A 13,347-nucleotide genomic window follows, 5' to 3' on the forward strand; every position below is an offset into this window, starting at 1 on the left:
AAAGCTGCTGACAGCACCAGACGCTTACATTGCATTAGGCTCTCGCTGGCTCTCTCCCTCCGTCATTTGTATGGCTGGGTACAGCCTGTCTGCCTGCCTGGACTGGCCTCAGCTTGCCTGCCAGTCATTCACAATGGGTGCATGGTTCATTTGGGATAGCCACATGTTCTCTTTCTCTCTCTCTCTCTCTCTCTCTCTCTCTCTCTCTCTCTCTCTCTCTCTCCTCTTTCTCTTTTCTCTCTCCATCTCTTTCTCTCTCTATATCCCTCCCCCACCGTTGCCCTTTATCTTTCAGTTAAACCTCCTACTCCGCCTCTCCACCTACTCATTCTTTCCTCCTGGTATCACTGTCCCGCAATCCTTGCCCTTTTCATGTTCCCCATCACTCATATGTTTGACAACGTCCCACCTGTGTGTAGCAGCCCTGAGGGGCCCTTGCTGTTTTCATGAAGTGACAGGTGGTTATGACTTAGCAGTCACATGAGAGGAGATGAGATGCGAGAAGCAGAGAGAAGTAAGGACAGGTAAGAAGCAGAAATGATAGAAGGATAGAAGATGCATGGTAACTATTGATAGACATGATCATTTTGATGGTCTTATATTCTAAACAAATCTTCTATGACAGATCTATTTACAACTGTTTTTGGTCCCCATGGCAGCCCACGTTTTCCTGAATGAAACAGAAAGCACAGGAACACTAAGTGTTGGAAGTGCTCACATTCACAAAGCTACTCTTGTTGACATGAGAGGTCAATGACCTTATACACCTACACACACACACACACACACACACACACACACACACACACACGCACACACACACACACACGCACACACACACAGGTCTACTGCTTTAAAGCAATATAACCTGTTTTTGATTTGAAATCAACTAGGGCACAACATTAACGTTCATAAACAGAGCAAGTGAAATTGTTTCATAAATACTAGTGCTACATGTTGCGGAATGTAAGGGAGTCCCTAACAATACCCGCATGTAGAATAATCTTCAGTGCCGTGTGCAGTACATGTGTCTGGTTGTTCTATTCTGTCTAGAGAGAGATCTAGCACCTCTCTGCATGCTTTTGTTTCAGTTAAAAAAAAGAGAAAAAAAAGAAACACACACAGAATAGATCTTGTTGTTTGTGTTGCCGTTGTTTTGTTTGCAACTAAACAATTTGTTTTTGTGTTTTTGACTAGAATAAGTTTTACATTGACCAGACAGTGTGGAGAAAAATGTACTTCAATTGACGGAAGTACAAGACAGTCCGGTAATTTTAAAGCAATCGTTTAGGGGCATACACCTGACCTGGGTAATCAACCGAATATATCATATCTTATGTAGAAGTATAGGTTTTTTTTTCAAACGTGGGTGAGACATCTTCTTCTAAATAACTGAGGATGCAGCCGTTAAATATTATTTTCTTAATACAAAGTGTGGGTGTGTGTGTGTGTTGGGGGTGTGTGTGAGATCTTATGTCAGGACAGGAGTGGACCACACCACTCGGTAAATTCCGGACTAAGTTCACAAAACTCGTTTTTTTCCGGAAAATCATTGCTTTACCCCGCTGCTCCCCAGACCTCTTTATGTCTGGCTGCTAAGGGCGACAGTAGCCATGCGCGGTCGCCATGTTATCAAGCAAGTACTCCACCCCCTTTGGTCTCGTCACCGGCTGACAACGATAGCTTACCAGTGCAAGAAGGCGGACAGACTCATGTCATGACAGCATTGGAGAAACGGAGTGATACAGCAGGATTGGACTAAAACAATGAATTATCGTAATGGATTAACCAGTTTGCATGACAGTTGAGGGGATATAATACTAGTATAACAACTGTGCACCGCTAAAGGATTGCTTGTTTTTGTTTTTTCTTTCATCAATTCATTAATGCAAGACCCTACAGTCTGTATATGATGGAGCTTGGAAGCTGACTTCCTTTCTGTAAAGTATACGCATTGGATGTGTGTTTCTTAACCTGTTTATGTTACAATCCTAGAAAATCAGATAGAGATTATTTAAAGCTCTACATTATGTTGGATTGTGTGTGAGACGGACTATAGCTACGAACAAACGCGTCAGTGTCTGGCTGGCAAGCAAGCACATCAGCTGACGTTAGCTAGCAAGCTAGCTAGCTAGCTAGCATACGGCTGCCTAGCTGACTGTACAACGGAAACGAAAGCATTCTTGTTTTTGACGGGGGCGTTTGAAAATCCCGAAACCTTAACCTGATATTAATTGGTTATAATTATAACCAGGTAAACTAAATTATTGGAAAGTAGCATCTGTTAACAATACCTTTGTCAAAACGGCGGCGTTAACAAAGTGCAACAGTATTCGAGACTGTCAGAGACTAGTTACCCCCCGGAATCTTTCAGAATGCATCATCCGGATTCTGCAGACTCTGGCAGTGTTAGAAAGATGGCGCACCCGGCGATTTTTCCTAGAAGGGGTAGCAACACCGGTAGCGGGAGTGGCTCCACGTCTACACCGTCATGTTCGGGTGTTAACAATAGCCACGTCCCGGCCGAAGATTATCCATCCTCCCTTTTGACTCAGTCTCAACCCCCAGCCGGTTCGTCATCTCCTGGGAGCCAGCACCCTCCGCACAGCTTAAACTTGCACTCCCAGCCTCTGCCCGCCCAGTCAGTTGGGGCACAGATGAAGAAGAAGAGCGGATTCCAGATAACCAGCGTGACTCCGGCCCAGATCTCAGTGAGCACCAATAACAGCATTGCGGAGGATACAGAGAGCTATGACGACCTGGATGAATCCCACACAGAAGACCTGTCCTCGTCTGAGATCCTGGATGTTTCTCTCTCTCGAGCAAACGAGATTGCTGGGGCAGAGAGGAGCTCCTCTGAGGAAACGCTTAATAACTTTCATGAAGCAGAGACCCCAGGAGCAGTTTCTCCCAACCAGTCCCTTCACCTTCACTCTTTAACCCAGGCTCCCCAACACGGAGGGACTATGGTAAATGGGACTGTGCATCATCATAACCACCAACACCATCCTCACCAAGCCCAAGCCCACAACCCCTCCTCCGGGACTGGGCTGACCGCCTCTGCCCTCACCTCTGGAGCATTTACAAGCATTGCCCAGAAAATGCCTTCAAACATGGGGGCCACATTGGAGAGTGTTTCAATTGGCCTGCCAAGTGTTGCTGCCCAGCCTGTAGTGGCAGTTGCCCCAGGACCTGTCCCTGGAATGCACAGCTCTGCAACTGGCGCTACCGTTAGCATAGTTAATCCCCTGGCCAGCAATGTTAGTAATGTGAATGTGTTGAGCTCTGCCAATGTGCCTGTGATGGGGGGTGTCAGTACCAGTGCTAGTAGCAGTGGTGGCTTTCCTTCCAGCATAATGACTAACAGTGGAGGTGGTGTTGTCATGGGCAACAGTATCAGTAACCCCAACATAACCATGGTCCAACACCAAAGTGGAGTCGTCAACTCCAGCATCAACATGACAACCGGCACCGCCGCTGCTGCCTGTGCCCCTACAGTGATGGGACTTTCCAATGTCAGCAATGCTGGAGTTGCTGGAAGGACCCCACCTGGGGTTACCCCAGGATCAACCATATCCCCAGCACAAGCCCAAGTCCCCTCTTCACAACCGTCTCCAGCATCTGTCCCTGCCCCTGCTGCTGCCAGCTCCCGCTTCAGGGTAGTCAAATTAGACTCCAGCTCTGAACCATTCAAGAAGGGCAGATGGACATGCGCCGAGTACTACGACAAGGACATCCCGGCTTCTGCATCTGCATCTTTGGATTCTGTTGGCCCCAGCAACCGGGCAGCGGAGGCCGTGCGTCAGTTTGCCCCAGAGAGTATGTCCACTGTGGGGACAGAGAGAGAGAGCACCAGTGGGAGTTCTGTGAGCAGCACGTTAAGCCACTACGCTGAGAGTGTGGGCAGTGGGGAAACAGGGGGTACCTTACCCCCTCACCTCCCAGCCCAGCTACAGGATTATGCTTCTTCTCCTCAGGGAGTCCAAGCTCCCCTTGCTGGCTTCCCGATGGCAGTGTCCCATACCCAGCCTCACCTGCACCTCCAGGATATGACCCATGCACACCTGAAGACCACCATGGCCCCCTCCAATCCCACCAGTGTTCACCAGCCAGTACCCATCAGCATGGCTGGCCTCCAGACCACCATAGGGCACCCCAACCCACCCATGTCCCAACAGCAGCTCACCTACGCCCAGGCAGCTGCTATCCAACTTCCAGGCTCCACCCAGGGCCTTGCGGGTGTTCACCCGCAGCAAATGGGCTATGCCTCCTCCCATCAGCACTCTGCTGCTCCCCAAGCAGGCCCTGTACTCATCAGGCCTCTGAGCCAGGGAGGCAGCTTACCTCCAGACTACACCCAGACGCTTCCCCAGTCTGCCACCTCTCAGGCTCTGCCCCAACTGACTGGATCGGCTTCCTCTGGGCCTGGGAATGGGTCTGTGCAGATCATGGGAGCTCAGCAGCAGCAGCCACCAGTGGTCTCCATGGTCCAGCCACAGGTCCAAGCTTCCCCTCAGAGTATCCTACAGCAGGCGTCCTCCCTCCAGGCCTCCACGGGAGGGATGGTCCCTCAGATGGGTCTGGTAGGGACAGGGTTGGGGCAGCCGCCGCAGAGCCACTCTATTCCCCTGGAGCAGCAACAACAGACACAGTCGTTGCCAGTTCACACCCAAGGCATCAGCACCCAGCTGCCCAACCCAATCCCTCTCAGCCAGGTCACGTCCCATGTGCCTCCTCCCAACCCTCAGAGCGACCCCCAGTCCCAGGGCCAGGTCCAGAATGGCAGTGGGGGGATGGTTCAGTCTCAACCCCCTAGGGTCAGCATGGCCCAGGACTTCAGCAGTGCCAACGCTCATGCCCAAGCCGTTGCTGCCCAGACCAGTGCCCTCTACGCCAGCCTGCCCTCCTTCACCAGCACCCAGCTGGAGGACGCCCAGCGGCTGCTCCTCCAGCACCAGTCGGCCCTGATGGGATTCCCCAAGCTGGCTGGAGAAGCAGGGGCTGGGGCAGGAGCAGGCCAGGGAATGGAGGGCAGCACTGGGGTTAGTGCCTTAACCGCCTCAACTGGACTCTTCAAGGCTGTGGATGGAGACGATGATGGGTGAGAAATAATTTTATTGATTGAGTGATGTTCCATTGTTTGAGATTGATTGGCTACAAATGATGATCGATTCCTAATGATGGTGCTAACAGCGTTATTGTCGGCTGCAGCCGAGTTCATGGGTGAGTGTGGCTGAGACAGGCCAGACAATTCAGCTGTGAGAAGAATGAAACCGCTGAGACACGGAGAGTGCGTTGGTGCATGTGCTCGTCTATGTGTATGTCTGTGCTGTCTGCAGCATGCGACGGTTGCAGACAGTCGTCTCTCCTCAGTGCTGTGCTCAGCTGGATGTGACGTCTCCTACTATCTGGGCCCAGCCTCAGTGACTCGGCATTTAGACTAGCTAGCACACAGTCTGTCTGGACTGGAGTCTGCCTACCCTATGCTTCCCTTCCCCTGCCCCAGCCTGCCATTTGCCTTACTGTACTACTACTACTGCTGCCAGCTATACAGCTATCTGCACACAGCCTCTTTCCACAGCAGGAAATAAGGCATTAGGTACTTTGAACGCTGAGCCTAATGATTGTGTGAAGAGATGGTCTAATGCAGGAAAGGATACTGTAACAGTGGAAATGCAAAGGCCTTTATTCCTCCTATGGCCTTGATCAAGATTATGAAGGAGAATAGTGGTTTCCTTGTTTATACTAGTTGGGAGTAATCTTTCCGTTTTGGCTTAAATTCATGAATTGGGTTAGGCTCATTGTGGAAGCCTGTTGGTTAGTTAAGCCTTGAATGGGAAAGAGAAGCCAAATAATTGTTATCCTTTAAGTTTAAATTCGGTTATTAAGGTTGTAAGTGCCTACCAGCAGCTTTTTGTTTTCCCAGTAGCCTAAACCTCTTTAGTTAGTATGCATCTTTGCAAAATACCAATTGTTCGGTATGTTAGCTGCATCAGTGCTCGGTGTCCTATAAAAACGGGAACTGTAAAGACAGTTTTGGAGTATATTGGCCTACAAAATAACTTTGCTTAGGAACTGTTAAGGCAATGTAAAATACCTACATTACATCCCTTGTTTATCTCTCCTCCTGTGTAGCAATGAGTTCCTGCCAGTTAGGGATCCAGTCCCTATGTCTTTGATACCAAAAGAATCCTTTGCCTGTCCAGTACAGACCAGAACAGCATAGTGGAGCCAAACTCAGGATGGCTACTGTTCTACTCACATGATTACTGGTTTGGAGGAATGTATAATCTAGCATGATAATGTGGATTATAGTCTTTAATAAACGCTGCATTTGAGTTCTCAGACCAAAGCCCCTTGGCTCAAATGAGAAGCTTGTCTTGGTGAATTAGCATCCAGGGGAGCCTTGAGTTAGTGGTGTACCTGCTGCTATACTGTGGTGTGTGTGTGTGTTCCTGTTTTTGTGTGCGTCATGTGTAGTGTGGCAGGTGCCAGAGCTTTCTAGAGCCTGCTAGAACAGATGTTTCTACTATGATGAATGGCCCTGCCATTGACACACCTAGTAACACAGACCTAGGCAGAGGAAGGCAACCACACACAGGGTCTAAGCAGACAGACCTAGGCAGAGGAAGGCAGCCACACATGGGGTATAAGCAGACAGACCGAGGCAGAGGAAGGCAGCCACACATGGGGTCTAAGCAGGCTGACAGACCAGCAGGCCGACTGGCCCTCTGGTTGAGTGTTGAAGGGACGTAACTGTCCCTTTTATCACAAAGCAAGACTAGGCTACAAACTCTCCCCCTACTGACAACACACACACACACACACACACACACACACACACACACACACACACACACACACACACACACACACACACACATAGGTAGCCGTCCCCACACACACAAACGCAACACACACAGTACACAGAGAGTGGCTCTAAAACAGCCTGCATACGTTGACCAGGTCTGATGAAGTTGCTCTTTGCTTTAGCTTCAGTTGAGCGTGGTACCATGCTCCACTTAGGCTACCTTGCAAATGTGAACCAACCTTGTGATGCTAAAACTGCAAGGCTAGTAGTTTACCACACAACCGCTTGGCTTGGTTTACCTAGGCTACTAGAGCCTAGCATGAACTTCAGAGAGGAAGGGAACAAAATCTCCTTCTCATGGAGATGGGAACACAGGTGGATAAGATATTATCAGTAACGTAACCGGTGAATTTTCTTTTGCGCTATCAAAAGATTCAGAACTATTACCTTGACACTGATCAGTTTTAAAACATCAGTGGAATTTCACCTCAGGCACAAGCAGTACCAGAATGCTGTAGTCATATGGCTACTGTTCTTAAAAAAAAAAAAAGACAATTCAAAACGATTTGGTGTCATGGTTGCATTTGTGGTCGCATCCCCATGCGACAGTCTCTACCACAGCAGACTTACCCTTAGCCTGCACTGCAGATTCGTACCTCTTAGAATTTTTAACTGGGGTTAGCCTAGCTCTTATGTTGGACATAGTTCAACCTTTTTCTGTACTCCTACTTTTACTTGTTGAATTTGTATACTTGCTCTCTATACTGGAAATGGGGGGGGGGGATATGTTCAAACTTGCTCTGCCAATCTCTCCTTTCTTCCTTCCATCTTAAACAGCTGTTGAGCGTTCACTGAAAATTCAAAACAAAGCAGTCAACGACGTTTGCCGTCTATCTAGCCAATCGCACTTACGCGACACTGTGACGACATCAGCGCCAGTAGAAATTTTTCCTGGTAGGCGACACTTTCAAGGGACGGTTAAAAGTGTCGACCGTGACGCCATTTCTGTCGGCAACCTTTTTAAAAGTGTCTGCGACCTAAGTATAAATTGGAGGACATACATTCTTGAAAGACGCTTCTAAGGAATCCCAATTATAAAGGTTAACAGCCTTGAGCAGTTTAGGGGAAAACAGTTAACATTTTTTTCTTTTTTTTTTTTTACTGCAGCAACAGATCTATTGTGTTGTAATTGCAGCCAGCTTCTCGTAAGCACTAATTTGTAGTTTGCCCCGAGTTGACAACTTGCTGGCAGCAGGCAGGCAGGCAGGCAGGCAGGCACGCAGGCACGCAGGGAGATGTTGCTGGAGCTTCTGCTGCTGAGGGTCTCATCCACAGTGCCTGTGCTGTCTCATCCACAGTGCCTGTGCTGTCTCGTCCACAGTGCCTGTGCTGTCTCATCCACAGTGCCTGTGCTGTCTCATCCACAGTGCCTGTGCTGTCTCCACGTGTGGGATGACCCTCATGGTCATCAATCACTCTGGGGACTCGTGCAGTTGTAAAACTGTCAACTCACTACCAAGAGGGGGATGGGTGGACCAGAGGGCCACCCTGTGTGTGTGTGTGTGTGTGTGTGTGTGTGTGTGTGTGTGTGTGTGTGTGTGTGTGTGTGTGTGTGTGTGTGTGTGTGTGTGTGTGTGTGTGTGTGTGTGTGTGTGTGTGTGTGTGTGTGTGTGTGTGTGTGTGTGTGTGTGTGTGTGTGTGTGTGTGTGTGGAAGGCTGTCAAAGCTACCCTTAGTAGTTCTCACGGAGGATGATTTACATAGTGAAGGACATGCTTATCAGTAAATAATATCGCCGTATTATGTTGAGGATATTGAAGAAGTGGCTTATGGTTGGAGTTGGAGTTATAGATGAAATGACCAGGTGTGTGTGACATTAAGAATATAGGTGTAATACATTTGAAATCCTTAAGCATTCAGTCTCAATCGCTGTGTGTGTGTGTGTGTGTGTGTGTGTGTGCATACATTAGGTCAGGGTGTGTCCTGGCAGCCTACTCTAGAGAGATGTTTATCTCCATGTTAGCTCTGTTTTGAATGTAATCTGCACTTGGCAGTGAAGGGAGCAGAACCACATGAGTCTGGGTGAATCTCTTTGTGTGGAGATCAAGTTGATAACTCTCCCAAGTTAACATCCAGAGGAAACTGTCTGGCCCGCTCGGTCCAGCCCGTTCTAGCTGGTTTGGACCAGACCTGGGAACTGCTCGTGTCTGGCGAGACTGGATAGAACTGGACCGATAAAGAGACTGCCATGTTGTGTTCCGGTTTCCGTCATTGTATGGATTACTCTGCTGGATGTTAACTTCTTTTAGGAACATTCTGTAATTTGTATTCCTGCTTCAGCAGCATATATATATATATATATATATATATATATATATATATATATATATATATATATATATATATATATATATATATATATATATATATATATATATATATATATATATATATATATATATATATATATATATATATATATATATATATATATATATATATATATATATATATATATATATATATATATATATATATAAAGACCAGTAGTTGCTAGCTGGAACAGTTACACAGCTTTATCTGATGCCTCAGTGTATAATGCAGGCTAGATAGTGGAATCATGAAAAACTACTTCAACGTTTTTATCTCGGCCGTTGAGGTCATTGCGGTTGTATTACTTAGTCATCTCCATCATATGACATCATCTCCAAGCCTTTCATCTCTCTGAATGGATCGTCCTCTCTCCCCAGCGTTCTCCTCAGTGATGATGTCACCGTGGGGTTTGTCCTCCCGCTTCTTGCCCTCTCAGGGCCGGAGGAAGGAACAAACGTTTCCTTTAAACCAGGCTGAAACCTGAGAAGTAGCCCGTCAGCCCCAGAGCAGCGGAATCAGCTGAGACAAGGCTATCTCTTTTTTTTTTTTTTTTTTCGTCTCTGTCCTCACATGAACCTCCCAATCTGACTTTGGCCCCCGCGGAAGGCTGCCGCACTTCAGCTCTTGCCGGAGTGCGGAGGGTGGGATTTCAGAACGGAGTGGATCGGAGACGTTCTGTGCTTTTATTCCTACAGGGCCTTTGTCTCCCGATCCATGTTTTAGCGACTGGGTCTATTACTGAAACGCGGAACTCGGTTAGCACACTGGAGCTGTATTATTCCTGGCCCACAGGCCTGTTCTCTATTTTCAGAGGTGCACTCGGCTTCTGTTTCTGTCCACAGCATCTGAACGTAAACAACATTTATTATGCTAACGCCCCCCCTCCCCCCCCCCTAGTTACAGACACGGCACACCAGAGAGCACCAGAACAAGGCAGCAATGCCGTTGTGAGTGCGTTTGTGTGTGTGTGTGTATGGGTGGGGTGGGGTGGGGGGGGGGCGACTTCCGTTTTGTATGTGTGTGGGTGTAAGTGGTGACTGCTGCACAACTGAATATTGACAGTCAGTCCCATCCCATTCAGCCGGAGATGGGATGAATGTAAGGATGGAGGAGTGGGAGGCCAGGGCACTCCAGGTCACCCAGCTGCGCTCCCTCCTTTATCGGCGGAGGAGAGGTTGGATGCCCTCCACTCAGCTCCTCTCACTCTGCTTTGATCCGGATGCGGTGTTCCACTGCCGGCTTCTCCCTTTCTCGCTCTCTTTTTTTCCCTCTCCGTGTCCATCTCTGTATCTCTCTCTTTGCCTGTGTGTGTGCTCCCCCCTCCCTTCATGTCTCTCTTTCTTTGTCTCTGCTGTTGATTTAACCCTCGTCTTTGATGATTTATGGCACCCCCCCCCCCCCTCACGCCTATGAAGGGGATTGATTCATCCACTCAGCCTGTTTTGAGGCTAATGGCTTGTAATGGAGCCTAATGGATCGTGTTTGCTGTCTACCTTTCATCTCAGGAGCCTGTACTAGTGGACTCTAACCTCCATGCTTCCGACAGAGAGAGGACAGAGGCAAGGAATGTTCTATTCTGTATAGCTAGTGTTCTGATGGAGCCCCGCTAGCAACTGATGTTGCCATGATGGATTCCATCTCACTTCTAATTGAGCAACGCTTCATTTCATGAAATGCCAGCGACTGGTAAAGTATGAGATAATAGGCTACATAACTCAGTCTCTCATCATCTATGGAAGCTGTTTAGGCGGGGATTCTGCTCCACGCTGTGGATGATGATCTAATATCAACAATCAATCATTAATCTGTGACTCACTGAGTCACTGACCACTGAACAGTGAGAGTCCATATGGCTTTCTTCCTTTCTCGCTGTCTCTTTTTCTCGTTGAAGGTCTATTTTTCTCTCCAGTCAACCATTTTGAGGCTCTAGCTGGCTTGGAGCAGGCCTACAGCAGAGTATGCCCGCAATTTGCTGATTCACAGCTGACATTCTTGTGACCAACACACTGTCCAGTCGAGAGCAGGAATGTACACACACACACACACACTGTACAGAGGATGACTGTTGTGGTTCACATCAGACATAATGGATGTTGTCAGTGTCTACAACTGTCTCTGTCTATCTGTCTGCTTGTCATTCATACCAAGTCTCTCTTTCTGTGTCTCTCCCTCGCTCCCCTCGCTCGTTCTCCCATGCACTCGTCTCCATCCCTATCTTTCTTTCTCTTATTTGTCCCTGTGGTGTCTTGGTCAGTGGCAGGCAGCCTTAAGTGAGTGACTGATTACCAGTTTGTGCGTGCTGCTCTGGTGAGCCGGCACAATGGCATGTCCCTTGTGTCACTGGCTGGCCAGCCCACACTGAGTGAAACCAGGTCAGAGCCACACAATGGAGGCCCCGCAGCACGAAATAATTTGATCCCTCCTTTCTTTCTGCACCCCCCCCCCGGGGCCCCCCCCGAAAAATGCAAACATTGAAATGATTTTCAGAGATAGGAAACAGTTGTAACATGACGTCTATCTTTCTGTACATATGCAGACACTGAACTGAACTGGCGTTGAAGCCTTCTAAGATGCGCTCTCTCCGAGGTTCTCATGTCATTGGATTTCTCCACATCACTTCTGAACCAGACAGGAGAGGAATAAAGCAGCGTCATCCACTGGCTAACCGGGGGATGATGGCCGTTCCCTCTCACTTTGTCTTGCTAATCCCCTTTTTCAATGGCCTCGGAGGCTGAATGAGAGCAGCAGGGAGCAGCTTTGGGGCTGGCATTGCTAGCTTGCTTGCGTTATCTTGGCATCATTACAATGGCAGAGTGCTGGACTTCGCTTAGCATTAGCGTCTTTCATGGACACAACCTAGCCCAGCTAGCTCAGCATCCAGGCTCACGTATAGGATTTCACTTCCTTGGTTTAGCCTCTTAGCGGTTAGCACTGAGTCATTGTTGTAGTCATAGCACCCGAGCTAGCCTGGCTGCCAGTTGTTGTCCTCCAGCCTGCTACTTTTCAGTGCACCACCAATCGAGCTGTAGCCTGCGCACCTTGCATTTCTTTACGTTTGCCCGTGCCCGTTTCTCTGCCTGTCTCGTTAGCATTCATTCCAGTCAGCATGTCTCCAACAATGACAAAGACGATCTGCCTCGATTATCGCTTGCCTGCCTGTCTATCCTTCCTTCCTGTCTGTCTGCGCTGGATGTCAATGGCCGACTGAGCCTTAAGCTCTCTGCACAGGCGTTCCCCAGCCAAGAGTGACGGCATCCCCCCCTCAGTGTGCCAGGCCGGGCAGCAGAACAGTGTTGGGTTAGTTACAGGCGGCTGGTCCTTCTCTTTATCTTGGCCCGAGCCCAGGAAGACACACCGAAGAAGGAGCTCTGTCTCCATAGAGACCCCCTCCTCCCCCCTCCCCCCGGGTGAAGTCTCTGCAGGAGCCTGATGAGGCTGCTCTCTCAGACCCTGTACATAAGAAAGAGCTCTCTCTCTCTCTCTCTCTCTCCCCCCCCCCCTCTATATCTCTCTCCATCTCCCCCTGTCAGCCCGGAGCCTGCCCCTCCATTCCACAAACATTTCGCACCGACAGCCTTTAGATGACTAAAACCAGCCCCTCCGAGGCTGTCGGTGATGATATCGACGATGACGGGGCTGTTTTCGGTTTTTCTTCAACGGGGATTCGTTCACTCGCTGGTGAATCCCCAGGGCCATCTTGCCTTGGCTCTCTGCCCAACCCTCTGCCGTGCATTCCCAGGCCCAACCTGCAACTACCCGTTTACTTTTTCCACTCTGGTGCTGTTCCTTTGTGTGTGTGTGTGTGCATGTGTGCATGATTCCTCCTGTCAGACCTCTGATGGATGTGTTCCATAACTCTGCAGAGAAGGGTTTCTACATGACTTGGTGCACATGTTGTTTGCTTTTGGGCCCGTCAGCCCGGTCAAACAGTACGTAGAGCCTACTCTAAACCCAACTAACTTGCTCTGAATCAACCTGTGTAAATCAATCCTTTCAGAGTTCTCTCTTTCCCAGGGTTGTTTTTTGACCGACGTAGTGGTTGAAGTGCGCGGCAAGGATGAACCCTCAGCGTCTCAAAAGCGTTCCAACTTTCCAGAAACTCGCCAGAGACGAGGGGTTGCGACCGTATCTTGTCGAAACGTTGGCTGCCTAAGTACGCCACCA

General features: G+C 48.8%; 1 protein-coding gene across 2 annotated transcripts in view; it reads left to right on the forward strand.

The window, feature by feature from the left end:
• The first annotated feature begins 1,668 nt into the window (after positions 1 to 1,668).
• tsc22d1 (TSC22 domain family, member 1) overlaps positions 1,669 to 13,347 on the forward strand; it is a 28,657-nt gene continuing 16,978 nt past the window's right edge. The window contains exons 1-2 of one of the 2 annotated variants that reach the window (XR_014741658.1): positions 1,669 to 5,101; positions 13,198 to 13,336. Coding sequence is in view for 1 of the 2 variants with exons in the window: in XM_084689252.1 (XP_084545378.1) it covers positions 2,376 to 5,101 (2,726 nt within the window). In the remaining variant the exon portion in view is untranslated. The remainder of the gene's footprint in view (positions 5,102 to 13,197; positions 13,337 to 13,347) is intronic. The other variant, XM_084689252.1, reaches the window with a different exon arrangement.

The sequence above is a fragment of the Hypomesus nipponensis genome, chromosome 23 (assembly GCF_054491055.1).
Source record: "Hypomesus nipponensis isolate SF chromosome 23, ASM5449105v1, whole genome shotgun sequence".
NCBI classification, from domain to species: domain Eukaryota; kingdom Metazoa; phylum Chordata; class Actinopteri; order Osmeriformes; family Osmeridae; genus Hypomesus; species Hypomesus nipponensis.